The sequence below is a fragment of the Pelmatolapia mariae genome, linkage group LG13 (assembly GCF_036321145.2).
Source record: "Pelmatolapia mariae isolate MD_Pm_ZW linkage group LG13, Pm_UMD_F_2, whole genome shotgun sequence".
NCBI lineage: Eukaryota > Metazoa > Chordata > Actinopteri > Cichliformes > Cichlidae > Pelmatolapia > Pelmatolapia mariae.
Window position 1 is genome coordinate 3855295 of NC_086238.1, and position 18316 is coordinate 3873610.

The 18316-nt window shown below is 40.2% G+C and overlaps 1 protein-coding gene across 5 annotated transcripts in view; it reads right to left on the bottom strand.

Moving 5' to 3' along the window:
* The window catches only part of LOC134640327 (girdin-like), a 66155-nt gene that overhangs the window by 31220 nt on the left and 16619 nt on the right, over positions 1–18316 (bottom strand). For all 5 annotated transcript variants that reach the window (XR_010095451.1, XM_063492035.2, XM_063492034.1 and 2 more), the window contains exon 4: positions 3903–3972. Coding sequence is in view for 4 of the 5 variants with exons in the window: in XM_063492035.2 (XP_063348105.1) it covers positions 3903–3972 (70 nt within the window). In the remaining variant the exon portion in view is untranslated. The remainder of the gene's footprint in view (positions 1–3902; positions 3973–18316) is intronic.

An 18316-nucleotide genomic window follows, 5' to 3' on the forward strand; every position in this document is an offset into this window, starting at 1 on the left:
TTTTTCACAAATCCACTGTGCGTGTGACCCAGACATGGCATGATGTCATGAAACATTTTAGAAAAAAAAAATCAACTGAACATTTATGTCACTGCATTTTAATTATATATTATCATTAATTAATAGTAAATACTCTTAACTCTTAATAACTGTCTGTAGAAAATAACCAGTGCTGTTTTAAGTGTGAATACTGAAGAGTGCTTAGTCAGTCACTCATTATGAAGCACACAAAAAAAAGCAAATTTGGGCCTAGGAGGGTGAAGGATAAAACTAATTCTCAGAGCCACTGGGCTTAACAATAGTCTATTAGAGCCATAGGAACCTATTCTAGTCAGGGAAGGGATTTAGCTCAGCAAATCGACTGAAGCAACCAAGGAAAGATAAGGGGCCTCATAGGATAAATAATTTATACCATCAGAGAGAGCAACCGAGAGACAGAGAGAACAAGAGCGAGAAGCGGTAAAGAGGGAGAGATGAAAGGAAGAGACACAAAAGGAGGAAAGCACCACAGTGCACAAGCAACACAAACACACGGGAAGAATATAGAAACACAGAAACCAAAAGAGACAGAGAGCAGGAGGAAGGCAAAGAGGCAAGGTTGAAAATAGAAAGAAAGAAATCTCCCTCCAGCAGCAACAGCAGCAAAGTGGTACCCTTCAATCTCTGCTGGCTTTTTGTCCTCCATCACTCTCCTCCTCCCTTCTTATCCAATCACTTCATCCACCCATTCATTCTTTGCAACACACATCCACCCATCCTTCCTTCCTTCCATCCTCTAACATTGTTATAGATGATCTGCACCTTCTGAGACTGAGCACACTCATCTAGGCTTCCTTTTTCACCACCTTTCCCTCCTCCCTCTTTTATCCTTTAGGCAGGAAACAAAAGGTCAGAAGGACAGTTACCAACCCTTCTTCCTGCAATGCCACAGCAGTATGTGGGAGGATGTGAGTCAATTATGAGGAAAAACAGAATTTGTACTTCCATGCAAGCTCTGTCAGGACCCAATGGCATGCATGTCAGTAATAATACTGGTACATGCAATATGATATTGCTTTGACAAGGTGCCAGAGTCTATTCAACCCATCTCACTGGAGCAGAGTACAGGGTAGAGCTGACTAAACCTTACTTAGAGATCATTTTAGAGCAATTGTGCTTTACCCAGCATTTCCTGCACATAGATTTTATTCAGGCAGGCTACCCATTTATATTAATAGCCACCAATCCCCCAGCTCTCAGAGCTAACCCAACACTGGTTTCCTCTCCATCTACTCTGCTCATTATTGATGCACAAGTGACCACAACATAGTAAAAATAGGCAGAACGTTTTTCCTCAGTTTCAGAGATTTTCATATTCTTGTTTATGGAAAATGGCAAGTTTTGACCAGTGTCATCCACATGCTTAAACATATTAATTCATAAAATAAATATTTACACTATATAAGGCATTGTTGCACATGGTTGTATGCTCGGACAAAAGGTGAAGCAAAGTCCTATTTCAAATCTTATGCAAAGACAGGAAATTCTCACAAATACACAGTGGGTGACACACAAACAGAGGTAAACGTGCATCTCCACAAAATGAAAATATTTCAGCCTCAGCAACACAAATAGTCTGAGTGCTCCTATACAGTGAGGACAGCCAAAGCACTGTGATCGATACCGATTTAGACTTCGAGGAAATCCACTTCCTAACTGATGTCACCGGAAACTACTTTTATGCCTACACTGCAACAGTCCATGGTACTACATCTGACATGCAATTTCTCGTAGTTTACATAGAAGTTTTCAGCATAGAGTTAAAGAGGGTTTCAGATTATGGCGTTCTTCAGTATAAGGGAGCATACTGCAGGGTTTAGAAATAGTCCAAAAACACTCCACTAATTGTTTCCCAAGGCGAAATTTACCTTTAAATTTTGTCTGATGATGACTCAATCAGCTTTGTTTTTGGCTGCTGTCAGTGAATGGCATTTTCCATTAGTAGGAGTGATGAAAAGAGGATTATAACTATAAAAGGCCACTCAATTTGCCCAAGGAAAGCAGCTATAGATTAGCTAAGATATTAGTGATGATAATTCACAGACTTTAAAACAGACTAAACAAAGGAGCTACTCCGTTTTTCTGACATGTGCACACAACCGTACTGACCAGACACTACTTGCATGCACAAGGGAGTGTTTGTCTGTACATATAACCCTGCATGTTTATGCAAGGGGAGCTAGGGTTAAACCAGAGCCTTGAGGGGGGTACTACAGTGCATTCCCACTGTTCACTGTTGTGAAGACACCCCTCCCCCATCCACCAAACACACATGCATGCACTCACACACATGGAGAGCTGTCCCCTGCCCCCCTAATGGGAGCATAATAAAAGCCACATGGCCAATGACTTTCAGCTGGCAGTCACTGAGCCAGCGAGCCAAGCTCCACAGCTAGCACTGGTCTGACTGGCTGCTGCCTTGCTGAGTGATTATCTGATGAGCTACAAGGTAAAAAGCACTAGATGAGTGAAGTCTTCCTGCTTGGTCTGGCCCACTTGCATGGAGCTTCACTCCACTCGTGCAATGGGTCGACCTCGGTATCCTCTTAATATTTCCTTCAGGACTTCTAAAGGCTGCTGCATGAGGCTGTGAAAGACTGCCAAGGTGCTGTGAAAATGGCAGTGATGTATTCAAACAAACAGACAGGGACTGACAAGGATTAATAAACACCAAATAAAAGCAATTATGAAATCTGGTGCCAGTGATCCAGACACACAAAAGTATTCACTACTTGCAGCCTCTTATTGTTCATTTATTTATCTTTCATGCTAGTAGGGGCATATGAGAATTAAAGAGTGTAATTGTGACCACTAAAGAGTGCTGAAAACCCAAAAATAACAAACTGCTGTGATGAACGTATGATAAGGCAGCTGCGGGAGGATGGGTATTTAAAAAGGTACAGATCTTTCAGCAAGATCTGTGACCTGAGCCTGGAAACAATACACTGAAGAGCTCATGATTAAAGCTGCAGACATCTACACAAAAGCTCTGAACCTTTGCGTGGATACTGTTTTCCCAATGTAGAGCAACCAATCCAATGATCTTTTGTGTATCTACTGATCTACACTGGCTGAACACCACCACCCCCAAATGATATATTTTAATACAAATGTATTTCTGCAACCACTACGGCATAATCTTAAATGATGACCTGCTGTTAGTTATATTCTCCTCAGTGGCTTACTTAAGTTCATGCTGGAGTATCAAGTTGGCACTTAGGGCTGGACAGGTCAAGCTACATAAAATATTATCATGTGTTCGAACACTTGACTCTGCACGATTGTTGCTTTTAAGGCGACTAAGACGTATTAAGTTGCATAGCTGAGAGCACCAGGTCAAAGCTTCGATGCCAAGGGGTTAAATGAATTTAACACTTTGGGTAATAGAACTCTACAGATGTGGCCGTGGGCGACTTGCTTGTGGTGGAAAATGTGTGTACAAGTTTTCACAACGCTTTCTGAGAATAGAGCTGCAGAAAGATTGTGAAACCTATAATTGGTCCACTTCACATCGCTGCAAAAATATAATCAACATTTTTCATTTTCTGCTGTTAAGTTTCGATTCAGCGTGGGTTATGAATGACATTTAACAGCTCATTATTGTGCAGAAAAAGAAAAAAATAAAGGCACCAAAGAGAAAGCACAGATGAAACATCAAAGCACTGGATCATTTTAACAGGATTAAATTTGCATTCTGATGAAGTTTGGGGAGCTCTGCAATGTTGAATGTCCTCTTAGTGAACTGCCTGCAATGCACTTACTGCCAGTGCCACTCAGCTAGAGTCAAGTTAAAACTGGCACAGGACAGGTCTGACCGTCAGTCTGTATAATGAAGACGTAATGTTTAGTACACTGGCACTTACCAGAGAGGGGGTTCCGGCCCAGTATCAGCACATTTGGTAAAGGCATCATCACCAGCTGTTGGAGACACTCCTGTCATACAAAGAAAGAAAAAAATGTTCAGCAAGGGAGCGCAATGTCAATTATTTGTTTTTAAAAAATAATCATGAAAAAGAAATCGAAGCAACTAAATCTGAATCAAGCCCAAATGTCACTTTAATTTGCCAGAGTTCTTGAGTATTGGACTCTAAAAAGCTTTAGTAGCGCTACATACGTCTGTCAGAGGATACTACCATCCAAGATCATCTTTTTTAGCATAAATTGTTTATCAATACATGGCTACATAGCAATAATTGAAATATTACAAGAATGATGCTCAGTGATTTGACAGTGTGAAAGTAGGAAGGTGAGATCAATGATGGACTGCAATATCCTTCCAAAGAAAGACAATTCTTAAATTTTTAAGAGTTACACACTGGGTGAGGCCAGATAAATCAATAGTATCTGGCTAACCATGAGATTTCGTGCATTGGTAGTGACTGCATATTTGAAATGATGCAAGTGGCAGTGGTGCGCATGTGGGTTAAATAGCTGGTGTGGTTTATGCCGCAGGGCCCTCTACAGTCACATTTCAATCATCATAACCAAAATGAAACCAAAACAACAAATTACACAGACAAATGCACCAATGTGTACATCTGCACACACTGACAATGTTGGTGTTGATGCTCTCATTTTAGTCAAATTAAAGGTGCGGCAATGGTACACAAACAGCTAGAAACAAATGACTTCAAATCATCATAATAAGATGTCTAATGCCATTTAAAAGGCTATATAAATTTCTTTTTAGAGGTCCACGACCATAAATAGATCATTTTTCACCCAAACTTTACATTGCTGCTCTCTCTTTCTGTATGCAACTCTATTCTAGACACAGTCTCTTTCAGACCACCTGTCAGAAAAGTTCTGTTTGCCTTGCATGGTTGGAACAAACAACAAAGCAAAAGACTACTGTTGGCGAACCGTAAACTTCATGAGAACATGAGTAGCCATCAGCCAGTGGAGCCAGAACCAGAATCAGGCAAATAACGAGAACCTGCAACAGAAGTCACTGTTTGGATGCCCTTACCATTTTCTCAAAGACCTGCATGTTGGATGTTTATCATGAAATGCCAATAAGAAATGCAGTGCTTAGGCTGCACTGCAGCAAAAAAGGCGACAAGGAAACAAACCAACTCCCTCCCAGTGCTTGTTTATTGGTTTAAAATTGGTCTTAAGGTTTCCCCAGTTTCTGCCCCTTGCTGTTAAAATGTTGACATAACTTTGGCCTCTGAGCACATAATTATACCCACATTAGCCATGTAACAAAACAGCACAGAGTATTTTCCTGGTAGTGGTGTGGAAATCTTACTATAATACATGAAATCTCTGTGTCTTTCTCTACCAGCTCCTCCTGGACCATCAGCGGCTGAGCAAAAAATCTGGCACATACGAACTTTTAGGAGCCAAACATCTTTATATCAGATATTAGAGTATTATAATGTTTTCCCAACAACACAAAAAAATTACCTGTTTTTAGTATTTCTGCACCTAAAATGCCCGATAAAAGCACCCTATTATTTTAGATTAATGACATCATCATTTATATCCACAAATGACATATGATGTGATGACGCCATCATGGTGCCCATCAACCACCAAAGTCAAAAAAAGTCATCCATATATGGCATTTAACCAAGACTTGAAGGTGCAGCCTAAGCTACTGTAAAAGAATAAAAATGTTGGTCTGTAGGGTGCTTGTTCTCTGCCAGAGGTCATTAGGCAAATGTATTAACTGGCGATACAGACAAACAAAACAAAAAGCTGGACCCCAACAAGGTGTTTCAGACACCTAACAACAACTAGTATTTTCTGAAGTAGACAATTCCTTTTGACATGGGCTTTGTAACTTTGAAGATATTACACATGCACAAAAAGGAAAAAAAAAATAGTCCCAGTTAACCATTTGGTAGATAGCTGTGTACAGTTTGTAATGCACCAAACTGCCACAGTGTTCATGGTCTAAACTTTTAGAGCAGCATAAACCAACCCTAAACCACGTGTCTGATGCAAAGGAAGAGATGGTTTCTTTAAATAGAATATACATAAAGGTCAGCTAACTTGAATATTTCATACTTACCTGATGGCAGAGAACAACTTGAACTCATGTGACCCTGATAGTCGACTATTCTGTGCAGTGCACTGCTGCAGTCATGACAACGAGGCTTATTTAGTAAAGGGTTTTGCAGAAGTTCTGCGTGTGCAGTAATTAACTGCTCTATACATACTCTGCGACCTCACCGTAGAAGAAGAAAACAAAACTGGCATCACTTGGTGGGTTTGGCTAAAAATAGAACCACATCTGTTGCTGCTTTGAAACATTTCCAAAATAATCAACCAGCTACATTCAGCTGATGAATTCAAAACTGTATCCCTTGTATAGCTTAGGAAACTACACAATAGGATATAATAGGAACTAAAAAACTTTTGGCCATCTTCACGTTTTCAATAATAGGCTCTCTTTACTGAGATATCGCTAAAAGACAGGTGAAAATATGCATATATTTATGTACACACAAGAAATTTCTAGATTTGCTTCAAAATCTCAGTGCAGCTTTTCCCATCTCCATATAACTGTTTGTACACATGGCTGCAGTTTGAGGAACATGTATGGGCCAGTATATCTTTCATGTCAAGGGAAATTTATTCAGTAAGTTGCAAACACAATTTCAGCACTATTCTCCTTATCAGACTCCCGCAGCAGAAGCAGCAGCTCTGACAACCTTTGTCAGCTGTTTGGATTGATGAAGAGAGAGAGAACCGCCGCTTCACACAGGAAGGTATACAGAGGATGGGGTGACAGATGTTCAGTGCATTTCTCACATCTGGTTTTAAACAGATAGCCGCATAGTCTGAAAGACTGACAAATAACGAGCTATAACAAAAAGCTAGGGCTGTGCAAATAATTATATTTAATTATGATTTTCCATTCCATTGTTTGCTAAGGGTGCAATAATTAATAATCAAGATACAAATGACAATAATATATCAATTTTGTCTTCATGTAGTGTGGTACAAACAGAGCCACAGAGGATGCCATCGCCCTGGCAACGCACACCACCCTCACTCACCTGGAGAAAGGGAATACATATGCAAGGATGCTCTTCATCGACTACAGTTCGGCATTTAACACCATCATCCCCTCAAAACTTGCCACGAAGCTCGTCGACCTTAGGCTGGGAACACCAATCTGCAGATGGATTCTAAACTTCCTCACAAACAGGCCCCAGGTGGTGAGAGTTGGTAAGCACACCTCCTCATCACTCATCCTAAACACAGGTACGCCACAGGGTTGTGTGCTTAGCCCCCTCCTTTATTCCCTGTTCACACACGACTGTGTTGCTAAACACGATTTCAACATCATCATCATCAAGTTTGCGGATGACACAACCATCATAGGCCTCATCACAGACAACGATGAGACGGCCTACAGAGAGGAGGTGATGGCACTGTACGAGTGGTGTCTGGAAAATAACCTGACTCTCAACATCAGCAAAACTAGAGAAATGATAGTGGACTACCGGAAGCGACCAGTCAGTGAACACCAGCCCAACAACATCAACGGTATCAAGGTCGAAAGGGTCAGCAGCTTCAAATTCCTTGGAGTCAACATCACCGAGGACTTCTCCTGGACCCTTCACACAGACACTGCTATCAGGAAAGCTCGCCAGCGGCTTTATTTCCCGAGGAGGCTGAGGAAGTTTGGCATGAATGCCAACATCACCTCAAATTTCTACAGGTGTGCAATCGAGAGCTTGCTGACGAGCTGCATTACAGTTTGGTACGGAAGCTGCTCTGCCAGCAGCCGTAAATCACTACAGAGGGTGGTGAAGGCAGCAGGGCACATCACTGGCATGAGGCTTCCTGCCATTCAGGACATTTATCTTCAGCGATGCCTCCGTAAAGCACACAGCATCATCAAGGACCACAGCCACCCAGCACATCAGCTGTTCTCCTTGTTACCATCTGGCAGATGTTACAGGAGTCTGTCTGCTCAGACTACAAGACTTAAAAACAGTTTTTACCATCAAGCCATACGACACCTCAACCACAACACTTAAACACACACAACACAGTCCACAGGACGCACTCAGAAGCTACCCTGCAGCTTCACAAATACTCTGTTTAATCTGCACTGGTTACTCCACTTTATTGATATTGATATTTAAAAAGTGCAATACTGTAATAATTTACTACCACTAAAAAAAACTTTGTACTGTTCAGTTTGTACTGCTGCTCATTCCTGTGCAATATCCCATCGCCCCCCGCCCCCCCTCCCCCCGTCATATTCCTTTTCAAGATTTTCTTTATTTAATCACTATTTTTGTGATTACTATTTTATTTTATTTTTCTTCTACTGTACCATGCTGTTGAGTGACTGTCTTCTGCTTGTAAAACACATTTCATTGCAATGTTGACCCTGTGCTAACTTGCACATGACAAATAAAACTGAAACTGAAACTGAGATACCCATGTGGATACCTGTGTTTAAGGATTGGTCAGATAATGAGTGGACTGGAAATATATCAGAGTAAACAAGTTTATTGCCAAAATCGTTATTTTGCCCTCCCATCCCCTCTAAAGAAAAACTGAAGTAAAATGTTAAACGGTAGCTTTGGAAAATTGTTACAACCTTAACGACGAACATGAACAAAAACAATTGTTTTTCCACTGTGAAGTTTATCTTGAGCCAAGAAAGGAAGCCTTTAATTAGAGGACACAAACCTGCAGAAAAAGCATTAATACTTTAAATGAGTTAATGGATGATGTTCCTTAAGTCGAATATATGACCAAAATAATTGTGATTTTGATTTTTGGCTGTCATCAAATAGCACAACAACATGGTTCACATGGTCTTAGTTTGTTGTTGTCTTTTTTTTAGACTGTAATATTTTAGTTGAAGAACATTAGACTCACTAATTTTCCTTTAATAACTTGATAACAGAAAATGATGCACAGAGACGCTTCACTTAAATGGGGTAAAGGTGAGAGTAGGGGGTCGCAGTAACAGGCAGTAATGGTTATTAGGTCCGAAGCATGGTTGCCATGGTTTCATCCCAGTGGTGATAACAGCAGTGACCCTAGCTGCTATGTCTCTCTTCCTCTGTCTACACTGGTGTCTGAGCATGCACGGAGGAACGAAAGGAGTCATCATACATTTCCAAAGCAATTTCCAGAAAAGCCTACATATAATTTGCATTTCTGAAATTATAACTTTGCGTGCTTTTTGTAAATAGCAATAAATGTTATAGCATTTCACAAGTATATATTTAGCAATAAACAAATGTGGTAATGGCAAATACAACACTGATAACAATGATAAAATGGAGCAATAACAGTGACCAATGTCTGGCTGTTCCAGGCCGAAGCGACCAAACGGCCATAACGTCTGAAGGCTGAGACAGATTGACTCAACAAGCGTCAGACAGAATAATCAGCGTATCTCAGACGCCCACAGTTGGCATCGCACAGAGAGGCATTTGGTGTGCCTGACAGCCAATTCACCATGTAGAACTCATGACAGCCGCTTTGGGTGAAATTCATCTGATTTTAAAGGGCAAAAATAGAAGCCAAAATATGCATCAAAGGAAACTACAGAGCCTAGAGTCACTGTCTAAAATTTGGGGAAATTTTGGGCACTCTGCTTTATTATCTCTTTGGTATTCAGAGTGAATAAGCACACACAGAGCTACACTTCAGACTCACTCCATTGCTGTTTAATATAGTACCACAAGTTCAGCCTGGGGAAAAATATTTTTGCCTTTGCTGCTGTGGAAAGCAGACAAGTCTTGTGCCTTTTTGATGGTAAAACACCAGCATTACATGATTTTTATAAGGTCAACTGAGCATTTGCAAGTACTAACTAACTAACTAAAGAAGCCATTTACTAGATTGACACAAACACACTTCTTTTCCTACAACCACCTGTCCCACTGCTGACCGCTGCTCCTCATCCATTCATGCTCACACCTGTCCCCTTCCATGCTAGCATGTGTTCGCCTTGCAAGCTCTGTTTTCTCGCACTCTCATTTCATGACAACCATGCAAAGTAATGACAACTGAGTTTAGTGCTTTATGTTCACACTTCAAGTATAGCATTTCATTTGCAAAGGCAAACTTTCACTTTTCAAGGACCTGGATTTATATAATCATTTTGTTACTTTAATTTATTAGAATGTTTCCACTGATCATTTGTAAACATAAATAACTATGGAGAAATAGATATTATAAAACAGTCTTATTTGTTAAGTCATTTAACAAATCAACCCACTTCTGGCCCATATTTACAGATAATGGCAACCAAGTCAATCACTGGTATATGTGAATGAGGTTAACTACCAGTTGGTGCGCTCTCGCTGGTAAAGCCAATCTGGAAGTGGTAAAAAAAACTCCAGCATCCCTTTTCCTCTCTTGTCACCCAATATTTGGGACTCACCAATCCTAATGTGTTTCACAAAGTTTGTGCTACAATATGTTAAGTTTGCTATATTAATTATGTCATTAATTTGCAGCTTCTATGGCATAAAACCAGCTAATACTGATGGATTTGTCTCGGTGCATTACCTTTGTCATAGTCTGATACTCTTCTTCATGACCCATGTTGTGATTTGGCACTACAGCTGATTCATTCACTGATTCATCACCCAACTTCCTCTTCTGCTTTGTTAAAGACTTTACAAAAGAATGAACTACACCGTGGACAGTTTTTCCTTCTGTTCTTCCCCCACTGACAGTGAAGAACACTTCGTAGTCTTTGATCTTGTGATATGTCTGGGTGTTAGCTTGGAGCTTTGTCAAAAAAACTCAAGACACCGTGCACTACATCTCTTTAGTAACAAGTCTGCAGCTGACATTATAACTTAGAAGAAAAAAAAGAAGAAGACTGTAGCTTGACAGCATTCACGCAGACTAAATGTGTGGGAAATGTTCACAGTATAACATCATGGCACAGTCACAGTTTCATATATTTTACCCAGACTGTGGGAGGGAGGTGTAGGGTATGTAGACTATAGGTTTCTGACAAGGTATAGATGTTATAGGTAAGATCAGGTCCAGCGCTTTCAAGTATGGTGCTATTTAAATGGACTTTTTTCCCCTCAAGAGCATGAGTAATAGCATAGTTCGAGGATTAAGTAGAGGCAAATAATAAAAACTAAACTACAGTAGCCTAATATGCATCTTGGATTAGCTGGCAAAGGCTTAGCTCACATACATAAAACATGATGGACATGGCAGGAGAGAGACCAGCCATCACAGTGAGCATGTCATGGCAATGTGCTACAAACACCAAGGGATGCATGTGCACACACACTTACTCTCATACAGATTTCACGTGGAAAGCCTTCAGTGCTTTATCCGAACTGTGACAGCAGAAATGTCCTTAGCCGAGTCAATATGAGAGCCTCCAATACTACAAATGTCTAATCATTTCCATTTCACACATGGGGAATGTGGAATAGCCAATCATTTAAACTAAATTTAAAAAAAGAAAAAAGAGACGTTATTCAGACATTGAAGAGGCATGTGTGATGAGGAAGGGGGGAAAATGTCAGAGGGAGAAATGAAAGAAAGAGAGCTACAGCTTTGATTCCATCACTTTTCACTCCAGGCACGCAGTGCTGGGCTCCTCCTCCTCCTCCTCCCTTCTCATCTTTCTTTACCCCACCATCCCCCTATCCTGACACTATATTGCTGTATTATTGATTTCATCAGGATCCACAGCTCCTCAACACTGGCTGCTCTTGCATCCTACAGAGACATTTAGACAGGTTGCTAAAATGAGGTACAGGTTAAGTGGAAGCTTATCCACACACCCACCCCCATGCATCCACCCAAACCTTGGAATATACTCCCTCAGCATGTTCTCTCTGCACACACAGTTGTCATTATGTAGTATGTGTGAACAAAAAGTGGAAATACTTAAAAATATATTGCACTTCCTCCTTCCCTTTGTATTATTGAGCCATTTCCTCTGATAGGTGAAGCAAAAACATCCTCAATTGAAACGTAAGCTAAACCCAAAGCATGTACAATAGAATACATTAAGAAAATTGCGAGGCAGATGATAATTTTGAGATCTGCAGACTCCTCTATTGTCTAAAGCTCAAGGTCAGTGATGGACGTGCTGAGAATGGAGATAATCTTCTTGCAGATGAGATTTGCACCTCGAGCTGCGAAAGCCATGCGAAAATACACATTACAGTGTGTGTGCAAGTTTGCTGTGTGTGTTCAGTGTTGTCCATAGAGAGGTCATAAGCTGGCTGTGCTTTGGTCACACAGGACTGCTCTTTGTTAAGGTAGCCCTCTCAACACTCACACCTTCCATCTCTCCACCCAAGCACAAGTTCCGCTACCGGCAGAGCTTTAACAGGGGACTAATTGTGCAGTATGTGTGTGCTTGTACACATGCTGCCTGAGCCCTGAAAGCTTGAATCACACCCATTCTGCAGAGTGGAGTGTTACCATAGAAATGAGGAGATGGATTTATTCTCCCCATGCTCAAGAGTCTGAAGCACGTGGTACAGTAAATGTTCAGGAGCAGGCGTAAACACACACACACACACACACACACACACACACACACACACACACACACACACACACACACACCTCTGCAGAGAAAAACTGCAGAGATTATGAACTTGAAAAGGTTACGACCAACAACAATGGGAAGGACCATGCTTCCGCTTTCTCTCATATCTAACGCACACACACCAAGCACTTTAAACGCCAGATCACACAACATCCCCACTGACCAAATCAATGCAGGAAAAGCTTTTCCTGTTGTTCAATGTGGTAAAGCCATTTTTACACATTTGAATTAATCCAGTGACATTAAGGTTTCCTCTTTAAGTCTAAATGATCACCTTGGTGATTTAAAACTTATTACAGCAGTGGTCCTGGGTATGTATACATATCACACTGTTACATAGCTACATAGTAACTGCAAAGTCCTCTGAAAACCCTATGCTGTAACCTTTGGTGTAACCTAATGTAGACCTCCCCAGAAGTGCAATGACATGTCAGGTATTTACATCAGTGAGTGTGTGATTAGCCTATTCAGTACCGTTGATTCTTCCAGTGTATTTCTGGCTACTTTTTTGCAGTAGTTTTTGAATTTATCAGTGAGAGAATAGCAATAATCGCCTCAATATAAGGAATAATATTCATAGCATTCACATAAGAACTCAAAAATGTCAGCAAATTCCTGGATGGAGAATGCGCCAACTACAGGATTAGACGTGAAGGGTCAAATGAAATGGAGGGACCTATATAAGGACCTTACATAGGTTGTGTCATAGGTTCTGCAAAGACTACCTACAGAAGTCTAAATGAGGCCTTACCCTACAGTCGCTTTTGGGGAGAAGGTGAAGTTTCTCTGTAGCAAGTCAAACTATTGATGGGACTCTGGAAACCATCAAGCCTTATAGTTTAAATCATCTGCAGTCAGGCAAATGTAACTGTGTGTCATTAGCAATGTTAAAGAATAACACAGCTTTTCTTGATAAGTTGACCTCGTGGTAAAAATTTAAACAGTAACAGTCTCACGGCTGTCGACCAGGGAAGACCGCATGAGATAAAGCTGGAGCTAAAATTCCCAAGACAAACAGGAAAGTCACATCCATCCATCAAGGTATGATAAAAATCCAGACTGATGCGTTTTGCAGTCATTTATTAGGCCAGTTTATTCATAGTTTATCTCTGCTGCTGTCACCGTGTGTGAGAGATGAATGAGTTAGCCGGGGGGAAGTAGATACAGAAAGAAAGAAAGACAAGTTACTTTCAACACACAAGTTTTAATAATAATAAAATAGCTGCATGAATTACACCTCATGTACCATGGCTCACTCTTCACCGTTCTGGCCACGTCTGAATAAAGTCAGCAATGTTTCATATCTCATGTCTGTAAGAGGCCTAAAAGAGCTGTAGGTACACTTAAGAGGTTTGCACCCTCTAGAACAAGGGGCAAGCCAACATAATTCTGTGAGCTTATTGGTCAAAGTAATATTTCAAGAGGAGAACAAAAATAAACTTTGATGGTCTCACAGAGAAACTAACAAGTAAACAGCTTACCTGAACTGACAGCTTATCAAACTGAGTAAAAATCCACAAAAAAGGTTTGAGAATTATTTTTAATGAACACTTTATTAAAATTACTTTACTACTATTGTCAGTGGAGCCTTGCAGAGAGTGATTGCATGCAAAAACAACTGAATTTTAGGAAAGAAATAAAAATCAACACTCACTCTTGGCAATAAAAACTACCATGAAAAGAGCAGCAGTCAGGGTCCACTGATAGCCAGATGGACAGATCATCATTTACATGAAGAGGAGGAGGCAAACGCACCATTAGTGCCCAGTTCCTTTGTTCATTGCTGGTATCCATCAGCTAGAGTGCTTTTAACAAGAGAGCCCCGAGGCAGAACGAGTGAACGGGTTGATCCTGCTGCTTGTCTCAAAGGTGTTGGCAGGTGGGCTGGGGAAGCCCTGCCCCACCACCCACTATCCAGTCATCCTTAGGGCTGTGCTTTACACTGACTGGAAAACTTTGTCTGATGCCACAGATGTCTTTGTAGCAATTATTGCTCTTTGATGCATAATTCAAATTAGCTTGGTTGTTTCTGTTGTCAATTCTGTAATGTGCCAAACAGTTTTGGAGCAGTAAACCTGAGTGGTTGTGTAAATATGTTGCTGAAAATTGAATTTTTGGAGATTTCAAAGACACAGTGGGCTTTTTCCACATTTATGTTTGAGAAAAGTGCAACTGTTCACTGACGCTTCCAATAAAATGTCACTCTTATCTTCAGCAAGTCCAGCAGAGACATAACAGACATGCCTTAGTTCAGTAATAGAAAAAGAAGAACCTAGCTCTTAGTTTCCCCTTAAAAACAGCATCATCTATAAATATCTCCCTTTTAGCATACAGGAACTGTCTCTGCATTTAACTGCCACAAATTCCTGTTATGCTTTATCTTACTAGGCACATCCACAAGCACAAACAAACACTTGCAGATCAATGTGCACGCAGAGGAGCAGAGGATGTCATACTGGCAAGCTAATGTTCAGTTCCCACTGAAGGCTGTGATTATTTGGTGTGATCGGTGAGAGGTTCTGGGTTTAAAATGGAACAACACTTAATACCAACCTTCATAAAATCTGAAGAAAAAAAGTGGGTTCGTTTACTGACTCATGCATCTCAAAATATGGGTTTGTTTACAGTAAGCAGCCTACCAGAAAGCCAGTGGCAAAAGGTGACACCTGGATGACATTCACTACAATATTTCTTTGACATTCTTTGATGTTTGACATTACTCAGAAAACTATCAACATGAAAGTGAAACCAGAAAATCAGAAATTTAATCAAACTTTTATTTATTTTTGAGTATCCTCAAGTTAAAAAACAGTTTCTGGTACAATTTCCGGTAGCTCACTGCTCAGACTGTCCCATATTTATAAAACTGAAATTTCTACTGTATTCAGTGAATGGCAGGAACTTTTCTGTTATTTGTTGTTTTTTTTGTTACCCATCTACTGTGGAGTATAATTTTATTTCAAAGTTAAAAGTCCAAAAATGTATGCCTTCCCTTATATTTGAAAAAGCTGTTCAGCAGGTAGGATTAAGTCTTTGCCAGGCTGATTCTGGCCCCTGGGATTTATGTTGACCTCTGCACTTTCTCTCAGAAAAGTAATAATACCGGGGTTTTGCAAACCTGAAACAACTGCCAGCTTCAATTTGACAGTTGGGGGCCATGTGTAATGTACAGTCAATTTGCTTTTGAAACTGTTGTTTTGAAGACAGGAACCAGGTCTGCAACATCTGCAATCTGTATTTATAAACAGTGTTTTGATATAGTAAAATAACCAGAATCCAACCAACTAGCAACCACTTTTCTGTGAAAAGAAACACTATGCAAAAGAGTTGAGCTCATTGGTGAAGACTGATTCCCACTGTCTGCATTTATAAATGAGATGACAATGTTTTGCAAACTGTTGCTAATCTATCCGAGCGTGACTGCAGTCGAGGACCACAACTATCTGCAGATCACTTGCTTCCTACCAGGCAACCTGTGCCATCAGCTTGCGATCATTGCCATTTTATTTTTACTTCAGTGTGCTGAGCCATAAGACGATGACTGCCCCCTCCCTCCAGTCTATTCACGTCTTTTCTCATTTTCCTAACTCTGACAGCCTCTATAGACAAATTGTTCTAAATTCTTCTGCCCTTTTTCAATATAAGTATGAGCATTTTTCAATATTTATTATCTCCAAAGCCAGCATAACCACCTCAGTGTTGCGCGTGACTGCAGAGAAATGTAAACACCAACACTATCCATTACAGTGTAACCTCCAAGGGATTCAGTGAATGATATAAATCAAGCTTTAGGTTCTTATTTGTATAGTCAGGTAATCTGATTAGCGACTTAATCATGCTGTCTGGCATCTGTCAGTTTTTGAGACTCTTCAATTTTCTTTCAAGTTATTGTTTTGGGAACAGAAAAAAAAAAGAAATGATGGTTTATTTCATGATTTGAGCCAGACAGATCAATATGAATCAACTCCAAACCTTATTACATATCCCTAGAGTGATGTGTGACTGACTGCTACCTGTGTAAGAGTTCAAAAACTGAGCTATTAAACTAACATAATCAACAGGACTTATTCAGAATAGCCAGCATGTGAGTATGCATGACAAAGCACATTTAGCCTGCAGCTACAAGCACATGCCCTAATAAACTGATTTGCTCATGACTGATGCTGAAAGGACTGTGTGAGTAAGTTCAGACTTGGTGAAAATATACAAATACAGTACAATTTCTAGCAGAAAGCAATAAAACATAATCAGTATCTTGAGGCAAAGGCTACGACAAGAAAGATGCAAACATTATCTATCCATCTGTGATGGCGAGTGTGTATCCTATTTGTTTTTCAAGCTTGCTCTGAACTGGTAAAAGAGTATTTTTGTGAGGTTATATATCATCAAGAAAAGGCAGCCTCCAAAATTAAGCAACTACTTAGTAAACCCAATTTCTACCAGGGTTGAACCAAAGCTGTAAAGTTTGATAATGCACAAAGTGTGTGGAAAGTCTGGTGAATTGGAGTATTTCACAAGCATGTTCCCTCAGCTTTGGGGGAAAAAAAAAAAAAAAAAAAAAAAAGTCAAGTGACTTTGTGTTGCTGAAGTCAAGCCAGCCACACAATTTCAAAGGTTTCACCCTTATGCTTTCTCAGGTTTAGCTGATGGATAAAACATCTGAAGCTTGGATTACAAATTCAAACACCAAATGCTCTTTTGAAACAACAGCAAAGAGAAAATGTGACATAAAGGGTTTGAAAGGAGTTTAAAACTGCTGATCGCTGCTAAAGTGCTTACAGATCACCGTTAAACATGCAATGAAGGCCAGATAACTTATCGTGAATTAGTCTGCAAAAAAAACCTTGCAGAGCTTTGGGGCCAGGCACACTCTGCATCAATGGTGTCCTCTGTTACTCTTTAAAGAGTCAAAACAGAGCTCCCAGCCTTTAAACCACACCCCAAACCAAAGCAGAGGCAAACAGGGGACAAAAACACTCTTATTTTCAAATGTAACGTCTAAAACTCAAAGGATAGAAGCAAAATGTGCACTAAGTAAATCAATGCAAGTTCTAATAATTTGTGCCATTTATACATTTTAATGAAAAACTACAAAAGTACATATTTTCCTAACTTGAGGAAAAAAATTATAATCCCTTCCATCAGTTTGAATGATTATGTTTGACTATGAATGACAGCACATGGTGTCTGAGCCAGTTTCATAAACCAGGACAAAGGGATTCACTTAGCTCTGAGAAAAGCCAGTACATGCACAAAGACTTCAGCTGAAGGCTCCATCTTACATCCCACTTAAGAATGCCAAACCAAGGCCACTAAATTAAAAAGAGGCCTGGACTATATTTGGACTGACCATCAGTGCAATGGAAAAGTCAGTGGACTCTGTACCAGGAAAGTTGATATTCTACTCAAAAGCAATGTAATAATTACCAGAATGAAAATTTCCACCCCTTGCTTACTTTGAAAAAAAAAGAAAAAAGTGCTGCTTCAATCACCACGTCTGCTTCTTCACAACATTAAATTCACATGAAAAGGCATGCACACGCACACGCACACACACACGCACAGCTGCTCAACCTTGATATGTTCACCAGATTCTAAAAATCAAAGCCTGAAGCCCGTCTAGACATCAACCTCCTCCTACAGAATCTACTTTACCAGAACAATAACAGAGACAAAGACTCACAAATATGACACGACATTGAAAGACAACCCTTATACTCAAACACAGCCCAAGACAGGGATACT